Source organism: Mycothermus thermophilus (assembly GCF_041956435.1).
Source record: "Mycothermus thermophilus strain CBS 625.91 unplaced genomic scaffold VTJ04scaffold_2, whole genome shotgun sequence".
NCBI classification, from domain to species: Eukaryota; Fungi; Ascomycota; class Sordariomycetes; order Sordariales; family Chaetomiaceae; genus Mycothermus; species Mycothermus thermophilus.
Window position 1 is genome coordinate 3881903 of NW_027191428.1, and position 22379 is coordinate 3904281.

A 22379-nucleotide genomic window follows, 5' to 3' on the forward strand; every position below is an offset into this window, starting at 1 on the left:
ATCCAGTTTTCATCTTTGCCCTGGTAGTCAGACAACCCACCAACGTTCACGAATGACTGCTCTGTGTGTCTATGTGTGTGTGTGTGTGTGTGTGTGTGTGTGTGGGACCATCCTTCGCGTTCCGACCGTCAAATGGATATGTTTTCCGTGACGATAATTGGCGGCTGTAATTTCTTGCCTCGATGACAAAATTCCAAGCTGATCGAGAACTAATTGACCTGGTTCCCGCAGCCGAGACAGTTGATAGTCTCTGTCCAGGTCTTCTCGCCACCCACGATGCCAGGTCGCAAGTCTGTGATCTCAACAAGAGGGGGGCCCGGTTCCGTCATACGGAGAGTGGCCGAGAATAAGCCTTCCCATGGCCGCCCATTGTCGCTCTTGGAATCAGCGTTCTTGCGTGGCCTGCCGGGCTTGCGACCAGCCCCCTTGCCGGTTGGCGCAGGTTTTCCTGGCGAGTCCGACTTGGGTGGTTTGTCTTCGGGCGTCGACACTGACGCGGGCTTTTGGTCGACGACAGGCTGCGGTGCAATAGAGTCCTCAGGCGCAACTGGGGCGTCCTTGTCGCTCTTAGTGCTGATATGGACGACATCTGAACCGCTTGCCTCGGGCTTGACGTCAATAGACGGCTCTGGCCCGGGAGCTGTTTCGGATGGACTAAGAGGGCGCGTTCCCTCAGCGCCCGTCTCTGGCTTCGTTGATATCTGCGCAATGTGTGGCTTATCGGTGCCCAGCCGCTTGTACGTCTTCCGCAGCGCCTCATCAAGGATACACTGTTCATGCATCCATATCTTACATTTTTCTGTCGTGCATCCAATGAGCAGCTTGTCGGGATTCGCCGGCGTCCTGCAACCACACACAAGGTCGACAGACTAGGGAGCCCAAGTCAGCATTGTATACGGTTACGGCAGATACAAGTCATCCAAGCGGCAGGGAATAAGATGCGCATACCGAGAGCTCGTATGTTCGGACGTCAAAGGCCTGCCTCCAGTACAGTGCGTTTTGGACCTCCTCTTCGTTCTCCTCGAACCACTGATTCACGGTAGCTTGGCTGGTAACGCTGACAACGTTGATGATATCCACTGCGCTCCTGTTAGCACGAAAACAAGCCCCAGGGGGCGCACATAGCGCCACACAACCTCCCAGGTAGCCGTTACTTACTATGGTTGGAGGCGATGAGCTCGTTGACTCCATGGTATGGTTGGCGGCCGTGGATGATCTTCTTGCCGTCATGGGTACCGGCAGGCAACTCGTCTGGCCAATACATCCAGTAGACGCGCGCGTAAACGTGATGTTCATCACTGGCGCGGATCTCCAGGATGCGCGCGACCCAATCGTCGTCTGATTTCTTCCGAGGTTGAATCGGCTCGTTATTGTTCACGGCCTTCTGTCGCTCGATGCTCGCGTCATTGGCTACGTAGACGAAGCCCTCGCTGTAGTATTTTACGCCATTCACTGGGTAAGGGAGTTAGCTTGTCTTGTATGTTTCTGAGCACATCCGCGAGCAGGAGCCCGAGATGCGCGCAGCAGTTGAGACAAGGAAGACTCACGAACAAAGCTGTTGTACCGTGTCATCTCGGTCCACTCCTTAGCTGGCTCGACCTGATAGTGCAGGTCCATTGTGTCGTACGTTTTGAATTTTCCCTGGGGCGAGAAGGGCGAGTGTTGGATGTTGACCTTTTGCGCCGGATCGTCTTCGTTGATTTGGTCGGTGCGCCGGCGCTTCTTCTTCTTCTGGTCCTTTTCGCGAGGATCAACGACGCGGATGGTGAAGGGGCACTCTGCCCTGTTGTCCTCGGCCTCTGGCCTGGGCCTCTTCCGCGCAGACGCCATGGCTGCTTCCGCGTGGTAGTATGATGCGCGCGATGGGAAGGTTAAGATGCGACAAGCTAGATCGCGATGCGACGGCGGTTTTTGACACCTTCAGGAGTCGACTTCGGTCCGAGGGTAGGTTGTCGAGACAAAAGAGCTCAGCGCGTGCGTTTGTATAGTGTCGGCGATGTCAATACCCGGTCCTGCACTGCACGGAGGATTTGTTTGTTGAGTCGAGCAAAGACCGCCTTCCAAGAATGCGTCGGCTTGCGAGGATGAATGTCTCTGGTGATGAATCGAGGTCCGTAGCCTTGAGCGCGGCGAGGTCGACTTCACAAAAACGGTGCGCAGGCGACCGGTCGTCAGTCGTTTGTGGTTGATGCGGTGGCTGGGCGGTTTGGGGTTGAGCGGAGGAGGGTCGCCGTGAGCAAGCCGAGCAGAACAAGAAAACAGCGACCAAACAGTTCCAGGAACAACTCGAAGAACGACGCAGAAAAGCCAGTGCGCGACAGCAAGGAAGACGAAAAGGCAGCTATTGAATGGTGGGAAGCTATCCCAACCCGTTGATATGTTCGACGATGACTGCTGCGGCGTCAATGGATGATGGCGTCGCTGGTGCCGCGCAATTGTGTCCCAGTCTGGAGAGCGACCCAAGAGGATGACAAAAAATCCGGAATGCGTGTCGGCGCCGCTCCAAGAGCCAGCGGGAAGCACTGGAGCTCGGAGATGTGCCAGCCACGTGATTTCTCGGCGTGAAGGTTGGGGAAGCTGGGAGGGGAAAGAGAGGAAAAAAGCTGGGGCTGGACAGTTGCCAAGGAATCAAGCTCCAAGCTTCGGGCAGTGGGTCCTTGCATCCTGCCGGCATTTCAAAGCTCTGCCGCGTCGCCACCCACACCTGGGGTTGCTGCGAAATCAAAGCTCGTCAAGTTCCGGCACACCTCGGGAGCTCAACACTTCAAATCGAATCCTCAAAGAAACAGGCTGCAATACCAGACACAAAGACCTACGACGGTTCTCCGAGCACAAAGGCTTATTTCTCCGTACGACCAACATACACCTCAGTCCTGGACGGGGTTTGTCCAACAAAAGACCATTCAGACAACCAGCAATCAAAGACAAGACGGATATTGGCCACCTAACCCTCGAGACCACCAGACACCCAACCCGATGCAAATGAACCCAAGAGAGAAACAAAAAGGACTTGTTATGCTCAACAAGAATTCTCCGTAAGAATCAAGAAACCAAATCATCGACACACCCAGAACGCCCACATCCTTTCTCGTCACCGATCCGTCTCCTCATCATATGCGTCCAATATGGCACGGTTCTCGTCATCACTCTCGCGCCCAGAGCCTCCGTTGGAAACAACCCTGAAGCCCTCAATGACCTCAGCCAACTTCTCGCCTTCACTGCGGCCCCTCTCAACGTCGATGGCCCAAATCAGGGGCGCCGGCAGCCCGACCAGCGCCGCCAGGAACCAAAACGCCGGCCGGATCTCTCCCGACGCATCGATAATCGCGCCAACAATCGCCGGCCCGAACACGCTCGACCCTTTGTCCGTGATGGCGTAGAGAGCGTAAAAGGCGGCCTCGCTGCCCGGCGGGATCAGCTCGCCGTACAGCGACCGACAGTACCCGCTGAGACCGCCCAAGACGAACCCGTAGACGGCCGCCAATGGGTACATCTCCCACGGCTGTTGCAGGCCCAGCACACCCCAGTTGCGCACAAATGGTAGGTAACCCATGAGGCCATAAATTGGGATGATCTCAAAAAGAGCGATGCACGCAAGGATGGTCTGGTGAGCCTGAAGCCGGAAGCGGCGCGAAATGATTGACCATGAGAAGGCGCCCGCGATGCCCGCCGCGGTCGAGATGACGTTGATAAGGCCCAGCGCCCACGGTTCCATGTGCAGCTGTGTTTTGGCAAAGAGGATGGCCGTCGACGACGTCGTGGCCACAGCGTCCGACAGCAAGAACCAGCCGCCCAAGAAGAGCACGATATCAATGAGCCGCCGTGCCAGCTGGACAGTTCGGAACAGCGATTTCCAAGCATATACCGTGTAAGCAACCAACGCCCGGACCCCGGTCATCTTTTCTCCCGAAGACGACGACACGGCCGGCAGCGGCGGACCAGGTCGCGGACGTAGCCATAAAGCCGCGGGGATCGTGAAAACCGCCCACCAGGCACCCACGACAAACAATACCACGCGCTGACCCCACGTCGTGTTCTTCATTTGAATAAGCATGAAGATGGCTATGCATTGCAAGGACACTCCCGCAATGTAGCCTATGCCGATGCCCTTGGATGAGATGCGCGTCGAAAGGTTAAGCTCCTGTGACGTCAGCTCCTCGCGAGTCTGCACCCGCGAGAGCGCCGGCAGTTGTCCATCCTGATCCAGAGAACCCCGATGCGGCAGCAATGCTGCCGTGGAGTCAGCCAGGTTCTGCTCCCCATTTGAGGTCCTCGTAGCGGTTTCTTCCACATGGCTGACCTCCGGGTGGTGGCGTACGAGAAGAGGCAGGAACGAGTTCAGCAGCACGAACGACGCGCCAAAGGATGTGTTCGAAACGATGGCCAGCAGGGCGCCCAGCAGGTACAAGCTCTTGGAGACGAATATGTAAAGCATGACGGAGCCGCTGCCAATCCAGGCGAAGGCGAGGAGGAGCTTCTTTCGATAGTTTCCGTGATCAGCGGCGCAGCTGATGCTGACGACGAGGATGGCTTGCAGCAACACGCTGATGCTGAACGTGTACATGGCGAAGCTTGCGGTATTGATCTCGAAGCCTAACACGTAGACGACGCACTGGCCGCCGCCGTCGGCGCTTTTGTCGGAGCTGGAACCACATGGCGTAGTCCTGTCGGAGAGGAGCACTCCATTCTCGCGGGCCAGACTCTCGAGTAGAATTGGGATGAAGGAGCCTAAGCGGTCAGTTCTCGGGCCGTCGTTGCATCGCTCGTATGGAACGGTGGTCAAGTAAATGATGGGCACATACCAATCGCTGTAAATTCCTTCCGTTAGCGTTTGGCAAAGGAGATGACTTGAACGCTACCAATGGAGCATCATCAGGACGGATAGGAAACGTACCACAAACGACATAAACCTCAGCCGCAAATGCATAAGCATACCAGCCAGCGAGCTCCTTGGAGCTCGTCGGGCGGGTGTCGTCGCCGGGGTATCGCGGGGGAGGGAGTGCGGTGCCGTTGCCGTAGTCGTAGCCGTCGTCATCGTCGCTGGTTGTGCCTCCGTATCCTCCGTTCCGGCCGCTGCCGCTGCGGCGATGCTGGCGGCTGTGGCTCATGTTGCTTGTTGGGCTGTCGCCGCTGCTGTTGCGGCCACTGAAATCCAGATCATCCAGGGTCGCGGTGCTGGATAGCTCGTCGTCGGCCTCAAAGGAGGATGACCGTGCGGACCGCTTCGACACGTGCGACAGTCGGGAGAGGAGCCGCGGCGCGGTGGGAGGTTGTGCGGCTTGGTTGTCGGTCCGGGAGGCCATTTGGTCCAGTGGAACCTGGAGCCGGTCCGGACGACGAAAGCGGACCAAGGTTGTCCTTGTCTGTTTTTAGCGCCTGTTGAAAGACCCCTGGCGCTGTGTTTGGGTGACTGAACGCCGAACGGTGATGCTGGCAGTGGATCTTTTTTGTGTTGTCGGCTGGCCACGGTATTGTTGCTTGCTGCAACTGGCCCCGGCTGCAGGGCCGAACTGAAGATGGGAGGTCAGCTGGCCCGCCGACTGCTGCACGACGTCACCGCTTGGACAGAGCTTCGCCGGATGGTAGGTCCTGACAAAACTGACAAAACTGACAAAACATGGAACAAGCTCAAGTCTACCCCAAGAATTGACAAGGAATAAGTCGAAGATCGCAACGACGCCCTCCACACATTTTATTTTGAGCTTGGTCTATCCCGCTTGGTCTCATGTTTTAGGACATCGAGGCGTCAAGCGTTGGGCATATTTCCATTGTCGGGCTGAGGTCAGTGAGGAGTTGTTGCTGGACGGAATTTGTGTGGCCGATTGTGCCAGAGCAATCCCCAGCTGCAGCCATTTATGGGGCATGGCGCCTGCCATGATCTTGGATTTATCGCAACCTGGAAGGTGCCTGCAGCCTCGCAATCTTGGATGCAGTCTGCAGGGTGATATGTGGGTGTGCTTACAAAGTAGAAACGAGTCGTCGATAGCTGGAATCTTGAGGATTTGGGGCCCACTGGGCCGCCGCTGTTCCCACTGAACCTTGAAGTTCCGGATCTTGCTGATTACTAACCTATAAGATAGGTATCTGCCCGGGATTCCAAGAAAGCTCGGCATCCCTTTGTTCTTTCTTGTGGATCCAATTCCCAACTGCATGCATACAAGTGAGAGAGGAGATGTCAATGGGGCGCAGAGCTACGAATCATTGCTGCCCGTATGGAAGTACAGGACTTGGGCTCTCCTGCAGTGGGTGCTTCTCCTGATGGATAGGTGCTAGTATAACAACTGAGTCGGTCGAAGAGATAGCCTTTTGCGGAGGAGGTTCGAAAGGGGAGTGCTTGTCTGTGAATGCCCCCTAGCAGAGGTAGAGATTGACTGGATGGCAAGGTGATCCTCAACCAAGGCTGCGTCAGGTTGAAACAGAGGAACAGCGTCCACCTCCTTTCCAGCTTCCGATACCCGACACACCGTTGGTTAAGTGATACTCCAACCCTTAAAAACGCCATAACAGAACCAAGAAGATGTCTGCGAGGCCAGATATCTGGGAGGCTAGATACCTGCCAGGCTAGATAGGTCCCTCGACAGGGACATAGATGAACAACGTCACATCCCGCCGGAAGCTCTCGGGCAGGATGCCACACCCAAGCAGATGGGAGGGAGGGAGGGATGGATGGGTGTCATCCATCACGGGTTGTATCCTTAGATCTGGGGAAAAGCATGTGGGTGTGGAGCCTGACGAGCGGGAAGCCTTCAGGCTTGCCTAGATCATCTGCCATGAGTTTCGACGCAAAACCTAGAACTGCAAGCTGAACCACAGATTGCAATCTGGAGTCTCAAGCAGGATGCGAACAAACCAAAACCACCAGTGGCGACACCAAAAGAAAGGAAATCGTCCAACTCCCCAATATTAGCCAGGTATTTACCTAAATAGAGGTATTGGTATAGGTAGTACGTATTCCCCCAAGAAAACAACACGCAAGCAAGAAAAGACCTTCCCATCGTCTCCGTGGTATCAGTGCAGAAAGTAAAAGCGCAGAAGCCAAAATTCCCAATCCAGCCTCATCAACCAAAAGACGACAGAGTAGAGGAGCCTACTCTCTCATCAACCTCCCCATTTTCGAACCAACCGACCACTCGTGATGCTTGCTTATTTCTTGAACACGCCAAAGATCTTCTTCTTGAGCAGATCCGCAAGGCCGACAGGCGCGGTGGGCGCAGGCTTGCCCTCATTGCTCTTGACCTTGGCGACGACGTTGGTGTTGCCCGCGCCGCCACGGCCAGTGTGGTGATCCTCATCGCGGCTGGGGCGCACGGCGGCCTCGGGAACGACGTCCTTGTCGGCGCGCCCGGTCGACGGGGTTCCAGCGTCACCAATGTTGGCGGCACCTGTTTTTGAGGGGGTTGCCTTCGTTAGTTGCAAGCAGGCACACAGACGACGCATGCGATGCATGCGCGCGGTCTTGTTGACCAGATTGAGCGCTAAGATGAAGCCCGGCTGCGGGCAACCAGGGTTGGAAATGGAGATGGTGCCCCCGTCTTATCGCAAGCCACCACCGGCTTGGCACATCATGTGGGGGTTGGATGATTTGGGGAATGGGGGTGATAACATCGATGGGGGAGAGGGGGATAACTTGGTTTGGGTGTTTCCGATGTGGATGCCTCGGCGTTTGTTGGGCTGGAAAAAAATAGTGGTGTGGGACGTGTTGATGATAGACGGGCTGGTGTTTCGCAGCGTGCCTTGGGGCGGAAATGATGTAGAAAAGAAGGATCAGCTTGTAGTAAATAGGTACGCACCTCCACGACCCGTGCTGAAGGCACCGTCGCCGTGGCTGCCAACAACGCCAACACGGACCACTTCGCCGTCGACATACTTGGTGTCATCGGGGTTAATGTTGCCGGCGCCGCCGCGGCCGTGAGAAACTTCGGGGCCCGCCATGGTGTTTTGGGTGAGGAGAGCGCAACCGGATCGGCGAGGTGGTGTGAGGGAGTGCTTTGTCTGTCTGAAGGGTAACCGATTCGCAACGGTGTGTCGAGAGACCCGGCGGAAAGCAGATCGGTTCTGGAGGACGGTGGATAGGAAGGCTTTCAAAGAGTTCCAAGGTTGAGCGAAGCAGACGAGGTGTGCCTTATAGAGGACCGGTCAGGGAGACTGCCCCAGACTTTGCCTGTCACCGGAGCACCCTGGCCTCGATTGGAACCCGATGGCTGGGATTGGCAGCCCAGAGAAAGCTCATGACATGACACCCGCTCTCTCCCATGGGAGCGTTGCTGATAACAGACGGAGGTGAGATAACGATAAGACGCAAGGCGTGCCAAGACTGGGAGCTGAAGTAGCATCAAAGGAGGGGCTACCCGTCAGCTGAGGGAAGAAACCCGTCGACATCCTTGTATCCGATCATCGGAAGGAGGCCCAGCGCCTGTGAGTGAATTCTGGACTTTTTATCCGTCCTTGGGATGGCCATGATCTCTCGAATTTGGCTCAACGAGACGCATCGAATATCATCAAATTTCCTTCACTTCTCAACAAACCTTGACTCGTCCTCCGACTATCGGGCTGCTCGACGACGGGCCTCGACATGCTTGCCACATCTTGTCTCATGCTCCCATCCCTCGGGTCACTTACATGCATCTATGCGAGGCTGAACCACATGCAGGTAACGACATGCAACGGCAAGAGTGGCGTGGTGTGGGGAGCTTCCCCGAACCACTCACAACACCCACCCAGCGAAGCAACCAAACGCCATTACGTACCCAATTTTGCGGCTCCCGATATGGGGGCGGGCAGGGCGCCCCAAGGCTATGACGTTTATTCGGTGCGAATGCAGAGTACATCTCGGCAGGCGGGAGGCTAATGCACGCCGAGAATAGGCTCTTGATGATCAAATGGAACACGCGGAGCACGGGATCGCCCGGAATCTCCATGCTGGAGAGGGAGGGGAGGCAGGAGAGGGGTGCTGGCTGCTGTTTGGCCACCCGAGCGTCTTGGGGAAAAGGCTCCAGCTGCTGGAGCCTCACCCCGGACTTTTCTCCGTCCTGTCAAGCTCCTCCCTGGCAGGTTTGTAATGGTCCTTCAAGGAGGCTTCGCAACGTTGTGTTGGCGATGTCATTGCTCTCCGCGGGGTGGATTGGGGGTGGAGAGTGGGTGTCCAAGGGGCCAAGAAGCCGAGCCCGACTTGGTCCGCAGCTTCGGCTCACCTTCGTTGGTTGATATCCCACTTGATCACCAACGCCATCTTGTCCACACCGAATTTTAGCTAGTGTACACAGTTAACACTATGGACCCTAGTCATCGATCTGGGGCCCATGTTGTTTGCATCGAGATCCGAGGCATGCGACTAGGACGTTGTTCTCGGCTCCGTAACGTCGGATCTTTTCAACCGACTGACTCTAGGTGTAGTCGGTCGGTCATCCAAGCTCCTGTCTAATCATCAATCCATTAGTTTAGTCGATCCTGATCAATCTCACCGCTTCCCGGTCTCCACCAGCCGAGCAACCCCGCTGATAAGCTCCGGCTGGCCGGCAGGTTGTCAGTCGGCTCCCGATCTTGGCGCTCCGGCCGGTCGGAGACCCCCGGGCCGGCGTCGGGAGGTGGGCCGGTCCGCTGGCTTGGCTTTTCTTGTGTGGACCCATTGATTCCCGGCCCTTGTCGGCTTGAGAATCTCGGATGACGTGCCGAGTTTTGGGAGAATCTTCTTCAACTTCACCTCTGTTGGTTTTTGCCTTTTTCGTTGTTTGTCAAGCACAACACGGTCCTCAACATATATCATCGCCACCCCCACCCATCACATCCAACCATGCGTCTGTCCGGACTGCAGAAAGAGGTCCTCTCCCTCTACCGGCAGTGCATCCGCGAATGCCGCAAGAAACCCGAAGCCAACCGCAGCAACTTTCTGCGCTTTGCCCGGTAAGGCTGAGGTCCTACACGCCTACACTGCGCGCATTTTGTCGCCAGGACGATCGTCCATAACGTCATTGCTCGGACAGGGGCTGATGTGCTCGCACTCACGTGCCAGATCTGAGTTCGAGAAGAATATCAAAATTGACAAGCGCGATTTTACCGCCATTGAGTTCTTGCTGAGAAAAGGCCGCCGCCAACTCGAAACCTACTCGTCACCTGGCGTCAAGGATATTCAATGACGACTTTTGGCTTCTTCTCAACGCGGACGTGCCCGGACACGCCGATGCGGTTCCGAGACGAGTCCGCCGACGTCGGTGTCGGTGTCGCTGCCTCCGCGGAAATGGGCTCTGGGTGACAATCAGGTCGGCGACACATATGGATGAGGCCACTTCTCGGTCAGACCCGATGACGCAATGTTGCCCGGATTTGTTCCCGGCCTTCGACCCGACTTTCGCGTCCGATCTCAGCAGAGTCTGTCTCAGACGTAATGATGCACTTCCAGGGGCGGTCTGCATGTCTTGGATACCATGCCCAGGTGGCTCGGCGATTCGTTCAGGAGCCAAACTGGAACCAGTTGCTCCAACTGGACTTCTTATCGACACCCTCGTGGAAGGCGCTGGATGTTTGAACTTTCAGCGAACACTGGCCGAAGATGCAAGCCGGTCTCCCAACCTGGAAGTTAAGACCTGATGAAGTTGGCCAACGCCGATGGGTCAGCGATACAATCCAGCAGTCTTTTATGATCAACAAATCATGACTGTCTTCTCCGCGCCTGTCAGGTTCCAAGTTGCCGCACCTGCTTGGTTCCGTCGGCCATCGAGCAAAGGGATTCTGGAAGTTGGATGAATGACTCAACTCAAGTTCTGTGATGTTTCGGGACCAAAGATGACGTGAACCTGCCAACCGCGATAGGGAAATGTGGACGATTTGACGCCGGGTTTGGGCATTTGTGTTGGACATTAGGGGTTGAAAGTCCAGAGAGATATGGAGCTCGATGCATGGTATCAAGTCCAACTGGAAGTTGGATGTCTCGCAAGCCCGTCCCTGTTTACGAGGACCCAGGTTTGCTCCCGGGTTGACCTGGGGGTCTCAAATATCTACCTCCCCCAAGAAGTCATACGCAAAATACTTGTCAAACGCCTCCCAGATGATTTCCGTCAATTCAACCATGCCCCGACCGTGAACGTGAACGTCTCTCAAGTTGTACACACGTTACTCGAACTTTAGAGATCCGATTCGTGGCACCAGGAACCCGACTTTGTTTCTCTTCTCTCGGCGAGGGTATGTTGTGTGATGCGAGTGTGAGGACTTGAACGTGGAAGAACGAAACACGGGAAAAAATCGTCTGGTGAGGAGGGGGGGGCTTATAGTTTTTCGTGTCTTCCAACTTTGACCTATCGTGATGGCACCTACAGTTTTCCCTGCGTCCAGGTCTCGCGCCTGATATTCATCTTTGGAAGAATCAGGCAGAAGGATTGACAGCGAAGTTCCCAGCATTGTAAGCGCAGCCTAGGTCTGTGATACGCCATCCATAGATGCCTTGCCCCCTCGAGAGACTGCGGCAAGGGCTATCAGAGGATGTAAGTGCATCCATGGGACTAGGTATTGGTCCGGATGATGGGGTTTGAAGGGTCGATACCTTGCCAGGTATGCAATCCACGGTTGTGATTCTTTCACAGGAGGCATGCCGGAGGTCCATGTGGTTCGGGTCGTGGTTGTGGTTCTCATCGACTCCGCGAGCAAGTGCAGGAGAGGAGGAGACATCCAATTCACAAAGACAGATGTGCCTCCCTCAGGTAGATATACCGGATTGGGACGTGCACCAGGACTCAACAGAGAGTAAGGGGTGACTGCCCTTGTGCCTCAAGCATGGCATTCCTGTCGGGACCTACTAGATGCGTCAGCCTTGAGCCTCGCAGTTGACACTTCGACCGCAGTTGACAGACTTACCTCGTTCAAGCATGCTCCCTCGCAACACCGGGCATGTCAGACATCCATGGATGCGGGAGGAGGCATGAGCCATCATCGCCTTGCACGCCCGAACTCACTCGACCCGTTTCCTTTCCAAGCAAAGGATGCTCTTAGACACCACGATGGAGTGCAGGGCGCAGCGAAGCATGATGCACCACCTGGGCACGCCTTCCTATATGTCGCCTCCTCTTCACAACCACGCACATCAGTATCAACATCACATCACGGCCCGCCGTCCGATGCTATTCCCTCACACCTGCGCACTAGGAACCACCTTTCACTACTTCACACCTCTTCGCAACACACCCCGCCAGCGACTGAACCAAGGCAAGTCCCGTCCTCTCGTCTACCCGCTGTGCATTCCAGATGCACGCCCGGAATCGTCTGCCTGCTCACACTCCGCGCCTCCGGCTTGTTGGCCCGATCATCATGTTCGGGTTGGTCCCCGGTTCAAGCTTTCTCATCGCCGACATCCACCCTGCCCTTGGGCATGAACCTGCCTGACCTATGTATAGAACCTCCCTCTACGGGCCGATACGGGAGGCGTCGATGAATCCATGGATTCAAGACTTTGCCCAGTTTTGGGATCGCAACGGTGAGGCGACACGACACGATACGACACGGAGATCGGGCCGCTTGCTTGAAGATGTGATTACTTCCAGGATTCTAGGTAGGCTGGCAAAGGCCGTGATGGCATTTCGATTGGTGCAATTTCCCTTTCCCAGCTTGTTTTCCATGTTTACTTGATCTTCTCCCCACGAACGATGTGTTGTCGTTTGTTAGGGAGATGGGGGCCAAAGGAAGCACCGACGATGAGGTCACACGGCACGACGCATCTCTGGAGAGGAACTACGGCCTGATGTCAAGATATTCGGCACTTGGAGTTCACAGCAGGTGCGAAGTCAGGTTGGGGGCCAAAGCATCTCCCCAAGTTGCAGCGCGTCCTCTTCGCTACAACAGCTACTGCATGGTCTATGCACCCCGCAACGTGGCGGCCTTGACAGGAGGCATAGTGAACACACCTAATGCAACTTTGTGGCGTTGGGTGGTCTGGTGGTGTGCCTTCGGTATGGGCGGCCGGCAATTGAGTCCTCAGGAGTTGTCACAGTATCTTCTAAGACAATGACGGAATAGAACCCGATGCCCCGACGGCGTTCTCAAGACTCAAGAGCAAGTTGACTTGTCAAGTCAAGTCGGCCCTATTCACCGTTGTCTTGTCATCCACATCTACCGTTTGTTGGATAGAGACAAAGAAACCTTGAGATGCGTTGACGCAACCAACGGAGAGTCTAACGCGCCTGTTGTAACGCCAGCATATTGCAGGTTCTCATTAGCGAGAGCGAGGAGGGCGTATTGAGTGGGAACAACGTCACAACAAAGGAACCAACAACACCTCGGCCAGAAGCAACGGAAGCATATATTGGTCCCTCGTGACTTGAGAAGCCAACATGCTCAAGGACCCAAGGGAACTTGAGAGTCCCTACGACTCAAGGACTCTGAAGGTCCTGCACACTCGCTATTCGCCAGAATTCTGGGAGACATGTTACCATTACTCTTGACAAGCCTTGTTCACATCTTGTCAACTGTGAAGTAATTACCATCCGACGCAACCATCGCATCCATCACAGCAACATCCGTTGTGCTGTGCATTCACCGGCCTTAGTGCAGGTCATCGTGAGGCATCGGACTCCGGACCGACGCCAGTAGCCGGCCGGAATGCCTCGTGAGCGCCTTGCGGGCTGGATGTGACGCCGATTATTGGACTTGAAGTTGGAGCTGAAGCTCTGCCGAGGGAGGGTGGCGATGGGGAGGTCCTTTCCCCGCAGACAGATGGTGGTGCGGTGAACAAGTTGGAGTTGGTGGTGGGGGCCGATACGTAGCGTATGGTGGATTGAAGGTCTCATGCGAAGTCCTCGTACAAGATGCCCCCGGGCCGACGCTTTTCCACTTCTCCGCCGGGGATTAGCGGAGATTGCCGGTATGGTGGATGGATTCAGGTCTTCTCTGGGCTGGATCCGGCATGCGGAGACAGTTGTTGGAGTCTACTGTGAAGTACGTGAGATAATAGGTGCATTGCCTCATCGTTGTCATGCCCTGTCGGCACAGCGGGATCTCTCCCGAACGCTGTTGCGTTGAAGGATCTCAAGTCGAACACAACGAGAGATGCAAGATCCAGCGAGGAGTTGGCGCATGGTCGTGAACAACGGTGACAAATCTTGGGTACGTACCGCCGGTGTTTGTCCAAGTTGAGCACTCCCCGGAATGAACAGTTATTCTCAACCTTCTAGAACATCGGCTGCTATACTCCTGGAATAATGCGACGGAAAAACATACACGAGAGGCATTATTAACACTACCGCGTCATGCTTGTCCGTTCGCAAGCCAGTCCATTATCTGCTCTATTATTCTCTAGTTCTGCGAATGCGTATGCTTCCCGTCATTAGAATACGTTTCGAACAGACTTCCACTACTGAGTTGGCCCATAATAACTAGCTTTTAATCCTGCAGCCACGGGCTCGGTCCGATCAGTAAGGTCACTCGCAGCCCAGCCGCTCCGGTCAAGGAGAGGGGAGCATCGTGCCCCATCCGAACGGAGACGGGATGGAGAGCGACGAAAGTTGATCATCCGTCTCCGTCCCTCAGCCCAGAAGTTGTTCTGCTCCGAACGTCTATCGGGAGGCAAATATCGGCAAATGATTCCATCAATGCCAAAGTCCGGAGGAGAGAGGAGAGATTCCTACCGGTCGGATTCCTCATCACCACATCCCTTGACTTCAAGCCAGTCATGGCAAAGGGTGTCTCTCTATTAACAGCCAGCACGTGGTGGGTATTTTGATCATGCCTTGTAATGTACTGCAGTAGATGGCGTTTATGGATGGAATATCCCATTTTGGACAGAAACATGTCAAATCTCTCCCCCAACAGGCGCCCAACAGCCATCCATCACCCATTTTACCCAGACGCGAGGCATAGTGCAGCCCCCTACTCTGTAGAACCGGACCCGGCATCTTGGACACACCCACCTCTAGGCTTTTACCTAGCGCCACCCATCCTGGCTGGGTAAATGCCCATCACCCTCCTTGGGGGCGAGCCAGACCATGCAGGAAACAAGCGTGCGTGTGGGTGTCTACTACTGTTACTCCACACATCTCCAACGAATCCTTCATCTTCACAGTGGACTGTGTACTGCGCACGCGTTCATCCGATCAGGCTCAGAAGCTTGTTTTTCGCCCCCAAGCTATCGTCAAACCGCCAGAGGAGAAGCGGGAGTTTGCGTCCGACAAACAAACGCAGTTCCTTGTGTCAGATACCCCAAGTGGCACAAGTAGTGGCGCAATTTTTGGCAAAGACGTGAACAGAGAGACGCTAAGCAATAGAGAGAACACTGTCAACATCTCTCAAGTTGCCGAACCCGACCCGACTTATTAGTCTTACCTAGGCGAGTTCCCGATTCCGAGGAAACACGCGCCCCTTGATTGATTTGGCCGAATGTTCCTCTGACAGCTTCGCCAGTCAGGCCAACCAGAGACAGGCAAGCGGGCCAATTCAATATACTAACGTGGCATTAGAACCATCATGTACGTACCTAATTCACCTAATTGTACCTGTACCTGGCCCAATCCATCCGTGTACGTGCTGGTCCATCTGTCCTGATTCCAACCATGTCATGCGTGCAATTCCGCGTCTGTCTTTGATTACCCCGTGTCACCCTGGTACTGTAGCACTGTCCCTCCCCCTGCCCTGAGAGGTTGTATTAATCTCGCCACTCAGTCTCAGAGAGAGTACCATTGTACCGAGCTACCAACCGTTAGGTATGGCAAGATAGGAAATTCCCGCGCGTTTGCGAGCCCAGGCCAGCCAGCGCGTTGAGGAGATGGCGAAGGGAAAACCATGCACTTTTGTCCATCCAACATAGCAGAAATCACAAGAAATCAAGACGATCATGTTTGGGTATGTGGTATCCTCAACCGCAGCTTTCGCTACGGCCTAAATAGATTATAGCCATAGCTAGAAAATCAAAAAAACCATGACAAGAAAAGCAACGACACAAGGGGGAATATTTTCTACCAAAACCCATCACATCATCACAGACGCCCAGAGATGTCATATCACCCGTCGTAAACAAAGCCTTGCCGAGAGAGAAGAGAGCCATGCCGCTCCAACCCAACCCAACACCTTCGTTGACGGAGAGAAAGAAATCCCATCAACAAACCCCAGAAGAGAGAGCGCAATCCTTTTAGTTGGACTTCTCCTCGTGGATCTGGGTCTCCTTCTCGACCTGGTGGATGTCGACCTTGGCAACGGCAGCATCCTCGCCATCGATGAGCTTGGCCAGCTCCTCGAGAGTGGGGCCCTTGGTCTCGATGTACATGAAGTAGACGAAGGTGAGCTCGAGGAAGATCCAGCACTGGGAGGAACAAAGTTAGCAAACGCTCCGTGATTTTCAAAGCGCGTAGCAGTGATACTTACAGTGTAGATGAGGTAGAGCTTCCAGGCGCTCTTGCCGAAGTGGTCGAAAGCGACGGGGTTGGCATAGGTGTTGAGGGTCAGGGCAGCCTGAACCGTGAGGTTCATGATCATGAGACCCTTGGCACGCAGCTTGTACGGCAGGACTTCGACGGCATAGCCGACGAGCAGACCGGACCAGGCGAGCGAGTAGAAGATGCCGAAAATCCAAATGAAGACGATCATGGCGTAGTTGGCACCGGGCTTGTTGTACTCGTCGTAGAGGGCCGAGGTGAGCGTCCAGAAGATGAAGGTGCAGAACATGCCGGTGGTTGAAGTCAGGAAGCTAGGGCGACGACCGAACTTGTCGACCAACATGGCCATGGTAATGGAAACGATGAGGGCGAGGCACATCTGGCCGGCCGAGAGACCAAGCTTCTGGGTCGAGTTGGTGATACCGGCCGAGTCGTAGAGCAGAGACGAGTAGTTGGAAATGATGGCATTGCCAGACCACTGCGAGATGATACCGAGGGAGATGAGGATGGCCAGGCGGTAGCGGTTGCCGCGGGTGCGGAGGAAGTCGAGGTAGCTGCTGGTCTTGGAGACCTCGAGCTCGAGGCGGATGGTCTCCTTGATCTCGCGGTACTCGAACTGGACGGTGGCGTTGTTCTGGTCACCGTTGGCGTGGTACTTGGCGAGGATGGCAAGAGCCTGGTCGTGCTTGTCGTTGGCGATAAGCCAACGGGGCGACTCAGGCACCCAGTAGATGAAGACGATCTGAATGAGCGAGGGGAAAGCCTGGAGCAGGGCGGGAATACGCCACGACCAGTCGCTGGGAACGAAGTTGGTGCCGAACGAGACCCAGGCGACGATGAGGGCACCGACGTTCCACAGGCAGTTGTAGACAGTGGTGAGACGGGCACGGTGCTGGGGGTGGCAGATCTCGGTAAGAAGCATGGGAGAGCAGATCTGAGCCAGCGAGTTGCCGAAACCGAGCAGGACACGGCCGCCCATGAAAGTGCCGAGGTTCTGGCAAGCACCCTGGAGGACGGCACCGACGATCATGATGATGCAGCCAAGGGCGATGGGAACCCTACGGCCAAACCTGTCGGCAATGATGGGGCTATGCGCAGGCGAACACGTCAGTTTCAACGTTGGAAACGGCCTCCGGATCAGAAATTACACTTACACGATGGGGATCGAACCCAAGCTACCAATCTGGTACAGGGCACCGAGAAGACCCAGGGTCGAGGAGGTGGGGTTGTTGAAGTAGCTCTTCCACTGCTCCATGTTCTGGACGGAACCGAAAAGCATGCTGGAGACGACCGGGTTAGCGAAGTTGGCAAACTCGCCGTGATGATTGCCCGTTCGGTGCAACTCACCCATCGTATCCAGTGGTGGCCGAGGCAACGCAAAGGACGAAGGCGTAGAAGTAAAGCTTGCGGAGACCAGGGTCCTTAGTCCACTCGACCCTCTCGAACTCGGGCGCCTCCTCCGGAGCCGCGGCGGCGGCGGCGGCGGGCTTCTTGTCGAAGATACCCATCTTGACCACCTTGGTGATGTGTCGACCTCTGGTGGTTTAGTTGGTGATGTGTTGTTGGATGGCTCTCTCGGGCTGAGGTATCGGCCAATGCTGACAAGCCGTCTCGTTGGAACCCGGTGACGAGGACACGAGAGAGGAACGAGGAACATGGTCGACGGGCGGGAAGCCCTCGAGGTTTATAACGACGTGAGAGCTGTGAGCTTCAACTCTGGGGTATGAGCAGGCGCCACCAGACGGACGGCCGGTCCGTCCAAGCGACTGGGACGCGCAGCCGGGGTACTAGCTGGGACGAGGGGGGTGAATCGGGGTGGGATGGGAAGGGGATGGGGCCCCAAGGCCGAGCGCACTGAAGCTTAACCAATCTTTGCTGCTCCGAGCGAGAGAAGGGAGAAGCATCACGCTCCGGGAGGGCCTCCACTTGTCCAAACAGCCGGGGGTACCTGGAGATCCACAAACATGCGGGCCATGGTGTGGGAGAGTGCTACCTTGGAGTACGGTGCGGTGCCACCGTGTGCTCGAAAGGTGAATACTGCGTACCCCGTCGAGGAATCCGTACACCTACAAGTTACGTACTCAAGCTACCCATGGCCGCCGGGACGGAGCGAGGCGGCAACAGATTGTCATGCCAGACGCGCGCGAGGGCTGTTGGCCCGTTCAAACGCAGAGGCTAATCTCGAATGGCCAGAACCATGCCCTTCGAGGGGACGGAGCAAAACGATACGGACAGGAGACACAGATACCGTACTCCGGAGTCCTTCCTCGATTGAGGAACCAGAGGTTGACTGTCCCGGAAGAAACGGCCCTGTTCTGAGGGGTTCTTACTCACGTCTAGAGGCCGTCAACGAGAGCCCCGGATTATCCGAAGCTCGAAGCCGTGTTGAGACTCTCCAGATGATCACCTAGCAGGGCCTGTCTGTTTCTCCAATGCTTCCCCAACTTTTTTCTCGTTCTCCCCGCATCAGCTTTCCCCCTGGGGAAGCACGCCCCATGTTCCCCAGGTCCCATCTTGCGGGCTTCCATGTCCCCTCCAGTTTTCCCTGCCGAGGCTTGGCGAGGCTTCTCCTAAAAGGGGCATGCCAGGATGGGGTAGGATGGGGGATCGGACCGGTTTCGCGTGGTCTGCTGGTCAGCAACCAGGCCAAGCGAGCCGCAAGAACCAGTGAGAAAAGCCAATTCTACAGCCCCCAACGAACCAACAGCCGCCTTGCCGGTGGAAGCGGACCGACACGGACGGCCTGCATGCATCGTGCCCAGTGTGGCGCGCCCGATCAGAAGCCTCTTCGGCCCGTGATATCGCGTCTCTAACAAACGCCAACGACAGCAAGCTGCAAGAATGTGGCGAGAGAGGTTTTGACAGCGAGACGACAGCTCGAGGGTGGGGATCGTCGCTGGTCCCCGGATGGCCAACCTGAGCATTGCACATGAAAATGAAATGGTGCGCTAGGAAGCGGACGGTGGATGGCGGGATGTCGTCTTGGGGAACGCCTTGTCTGTTGTGTTGACAATTTTCCGCAGGGGGGAGGGGTGTGTTGACACTTGATAGGTGTGAACCGTCCCGGAACGCCTGCCGGCTGCTGTGTCAGGGACTGGTGTGGTGTTGTTTGTACGGAGTACATGGGTACGTAGAGACTACGACGATGAAAGTGCCCCGAGTGTTGCATTATGCCGTGCAGTTTCGAGATGAGCAGACACACATTTCATGTCAAGCAAACGCGGCGCGTGTGGTTGCGAGCTCCTGTGTGTGCGTGACCGGGAAATTGGGCACGGAGTGGCCGCCGGCAGACGACGGGAGCATTGATGAGGAGGGCTCGAGCGAGCAAGCTCGACTGCAGCAGCCCGCGGCGAGCGACAGTCAAGCAAACCTGTCAGCTGGCTAGCTCGCGGGGACGGCCCCCTGGACGTACAAAGTAAACCACATCATGCGCCCGTTGAAACGCTCCTCAAAAGATGCGAACCGGCCGAGGAACGTGGACGGATGAACTGGGTCAGGGCCGCGAGGTAGGGGCTGTGATTGGGCGGTAGGAATCGTCCCCGTAAATCCGGGCTTCCACGACCCATGGTCGAGAGCGTTGGGTGGCCGTTTGCTGCCGTCACGGGCGTGGCGTCCGATCGCAGAGCCGAACGGCGGTTGTGAGTGGTTGGAGCCCCACCTTCACAAGCTTCGAGAAGGGCAGCAACGCCGTGGCGCTAACCCATCCTGGCGTGGTTTGCAGGCGGGAGGCCCGACATCGTCAAGCTTGCGTTAGTGCCAGGGGGACGCTAACGATCAAGCAGGCTCTCTGGTGGCGGACGGTTCCCTGCATGCGGCTCCTTGTTGGACTCGAACGACGGATCGCGGTCGAACAATACCCGTCTTGGCATGCATTTAGGCTAAACGACCGACACCTGGTGTGACACCCAGTCTGGGCGTTGCTGCGTTCTGTTGCGTTCTGCTACACACCAGGTGCTGGATTCTGCCAGTCAGTCGCTGCGCAGGAATTTCTCAGCGGACACGTCGAGCCACCAGCGGGATTCTCAGACAGGACGCGAGGCGCGTCAGCTGATGCTGGAACAGGGAGCTAGTGAGTGGCAGGCAAGGTGTGAGGTGTCAGGTGTAACAGAACCTTTGTGCCGGGTCGAGGTTCGGAGATCTTGGTGATGTTCTTTTCGGGTATCAGGCGGAGGGTCCCAAACGCCTGACGACGAATCTCGAGCATCTGGAAATCCCAGGCTTTGCGGCTGAATTTTTGGCGCTCCCGACCAAGTGGTGGGCTCACATGAAGTGAGAACAGCCGAGAGTCGGTGATCCGTCCCGACGGGAAGTGTTGGTGCCCAAGAGGCGAGATGGGATTTTCCAGTCTTGTGCAGCTCCAAGAGGAAACCAGGAGCGAGATTGTTTGATAGAGGGGATTAACCGAGTACGCCTCTGTTGGCTGCGATGAGTGCTGATGGTGTTGGATGTCAGGATTTCGCTTCCAGGTGCGAATTGAGGGAATTGTCTTGTTGTGAAGTTCCTGATGGCTCCTTCTATGGATTCTAGTTGCAAACCACCAGCACCGGAACCGGAACAAATGTCTGGGTGGAGTCAGAGGGCACCTCCACCATCTTGCTCCATACATCCAACGGATCCTGGTGCCCGACTACAACCCAATCTTCTTCTCTCTGTCTTGATAACAGTGACGAATCTGGAGCCGTTGGACATGGCCAGATCATAGACATTACGGAATAGACATCTCAGATTCACCATCTCGGATTTACAAACCGGGTCCCAAAGATTGACTAGACTGACGTTTCCCCCAACAACATCCCTTGGGATACGGAGCACACGCCTTTCCCAACATCGAGAGGGAAAAAGAAATGGACAACACCAAGATACTCCTGTTCCTGGGGTCAGTCAAACTCGAGTATCATCTCCCAAGCACCATCTGGACTCTTGCGTACTCTGCATCGGAACTTTAAGATGCGTCGGCTCGGGTAGGCACCCTCCATCATACCCAACAACCATGATCTTGGGTCCTCTAGGCGCATATGTTCCGGGATGAACACCAAAGTACCCAACCCTTCGCCCAACGAAGTACTCTTGCACATGGCAGACAACGTGCAGGACAAATCAGACATCCTCAAGGTTCGCCTTCGAGGACATCTATCAAAAACGGCGTCTGCCAAGCTGTCATGGATCACGGCGGCTCCCAAGAGCATATTGACAACACGAGGCTCGTCATCTAAGAACGGTCATGCAGCCTCGACAGACTTCAAAATACATTGCCCCTGCTCCGTCTTGCGGATCTGGAGGTCCACGGGTCACCTCCGGCAAGTGAACTCATGCCTCCGGGCCCCAGAAACATGGACCTGGTCTTCCCATGGAACACCAAGCTCTGCAGGTACAGCCAAGGTAGCCTTCCTAGGCATCTCGCCTAGAGGGCGCCTAGTCCAGGTACGACGTATCATGTCTGATCTCTTAATACTGCTCCATAAGGCCACCGGAAAGGCCGGATAGGCGGGTGAGGTAGCTGCCGACCTGCAAGGGACGGTTCCAAGACCACGCGAGATCTGGTGGGTCGCTGTGACAACCGAAAGGGGAACCTTGGGTGTTTTGACAACAATCTCCTAACGGAAGAATTCAAAGAGTGAATTGGATATCAAGTAATGGAACACACAGTTGAAGTTCTTGCAGGATACTCAGAGTAATTTATAGTTGACAGGTCCTGGAGCATCGAACACAAAAATCAAATGTACGGAGTAATAATTATGAATATCATCTCGCAAGGCACAGAAAAGGATTTAATGGCTCGAACACTCCCCGCCAATTTCGAGCAGAACTTTGATAATTAATGCGGAATCAGACGAAGGCATCCCTGAAAACCAAGGCTGATGCTAAGTCACAAATATCATAATTCCGAATATTCGAAGTTTCCTGATGTATTACCGGCCAGAAATAGTAGGAGAGGCGTAATTCATTCAACTTTTGATATCATACCAGTAACTCCTGGTTCATGTTCCCTCCAAAGTGGCTGTGTAAAAGCATTGTGACAGGGAAGCCATCCGA

General features: G+C 55.5%; 8 protein-coding genes across 8 annotated transcripts; 3 read left to right on the forward strand and 5 right to left on the reverse strand.

The window, feature by feature from the left end:
- Positions 1-209: 209 nt before the first annotated feature.
- Positions 210-1830, reverse strand: VTJ04DRAFT_3589 (uncharacterized protein; the record flags this gene model as incomplete). The annotated part of the gene is made up of 4 exons (XM_069361505.1): positions 210-869; positions 949-1079; positions 1159-1452; positions 1548-1830. The coding sequence occupies 4 exons, from the start codon at positions 1828-1830 to the stop codon at positions 210-212; spliced, it is 1368 nt and encodes a 455-aa protein (XP_069222110.1).
- A 90-nt stretch (positions 1831-1920) lies between these two features.
- Positions 1921-3059, reverse strand: VTJ04DRAFT_3590 (uncharacterized protein; the record flags this gene model as incomplete). Its single annotated transcript, XM_069361507.1, has 2 exons — positions 1921-2341; positions 2950-3059. 2 exons carry the CDS (start codon positions 3057-3059, stop codon positions 1921-1923), a joined length of 531 nt encoding a protein of 176 aa, XP_069222111.1.
- Positions 3060-3091: 32 nt separating this feature from the next.
- Positions 3092-5303, reverse strand: VTJ04DRAFT_3591 (uncharacterized protein; the record flags this gene model as incomplete). Its single annotated transcript, XM_069361508.1, has 3 exons — positions 3092-4728; positions 4803-4808; positions 4895-5303. The coding sequence occupies 3 exons, from the start codon at positions 5301-5303 to the stop codon at positions 3092-3094; spliced, it is 2052 nt and encodes a 683-aa protein (XP_069222112.1).
- A 213-nt stretch (positions 5304-5516) lies between these two features.
- Positions 5517-7136, forward strand: VTJ04DRAFT_3592 (uncharacterized protein; the record flags this gene model as incomplete). Its single annotated transcript, XM_069361509.1, has 2 exons — positions 5517-5582; positions 6942-7136. The coding sequence occupies 2 exons, from the start codon at positions 5517-5519 to the stop codon at positions 7134-7136; spliced, it is 261 nt and encodes an 86-aa protein (XP_069222113.1).
- A 7-nt stretch (positions 7137-7143) lies between these two features.
- VTJ04DRAFT_3593 (uncharacterized protein) lies at positions 7144-7932 on the reverse strand (the record flags this gene model as incomplete). The annotated part of the gene is made up of 2 exons (XM_069361510.1): positions 7144-7382; positions 7791-7932. The coding sequence occupies 2 exons, from the start codon at positions 7930-7932 to the stop codon at positions 7144-7146; spliced, it is 381 nt and encodes a 126-aa protein (XP_069222114.1).
- Positions 7933-9790: 1858 nt separating this feature from the next.
- VTJ04DRAFT_3594 (uncharacterized protein) lies at positions 9791-10133 on the forward strand (the record flags this gene model as incomplete). The annotated part of the gene is made up of 2 exons (XM_069361511.1): positions 9791-9900; positions 10010-10133. The coding sequence occupies 2 exons, from the start codon at positions 9791-9793 to the stop codon at positions 10131-10133; spliced, it is 234 nt and encodes a 77-aa protein (XP_069222115.1).
- A 136-nt stretch (positions 10134-10269) lies between these two features.
- Positions 10270-10584, forward strand: VTJ04DRAFT_3595 (uncharacterized protein; the record flags this gene model as incomplete). Its single annotated transcript, XM_069361512.1, has 1 exon — positions 10270-10584. One exon carries the CDS (start codon positions 10270-10272, stop codon positions 10582-10584), a length of 315 nt encoding a protein of 104 aa, XP_069222116.1.
- A 5518-nt stretch (positions 10585-16102) lies between these two features.
- Positions 16103-17854, reverse strand: VTJ04DRAFT_3596 (uncharacterized protein; the record flags this gene model as incomplete). The annotated part of the gene is made up of 4 exons (XM_069361513.1): positions 16103-16273; positions 16336-17434; positions 17501-17626; positions 17694-17854. 4 exons carry the CDS (start codon positions 17852-17854, stop codon positions 16103-16105), a joined length of 1557 nt encoding a protein of 518 aa, XP_069222117.1.
- Between the last annotated feature and the right edge of the window lie 4525 nt (positions 17855-22379).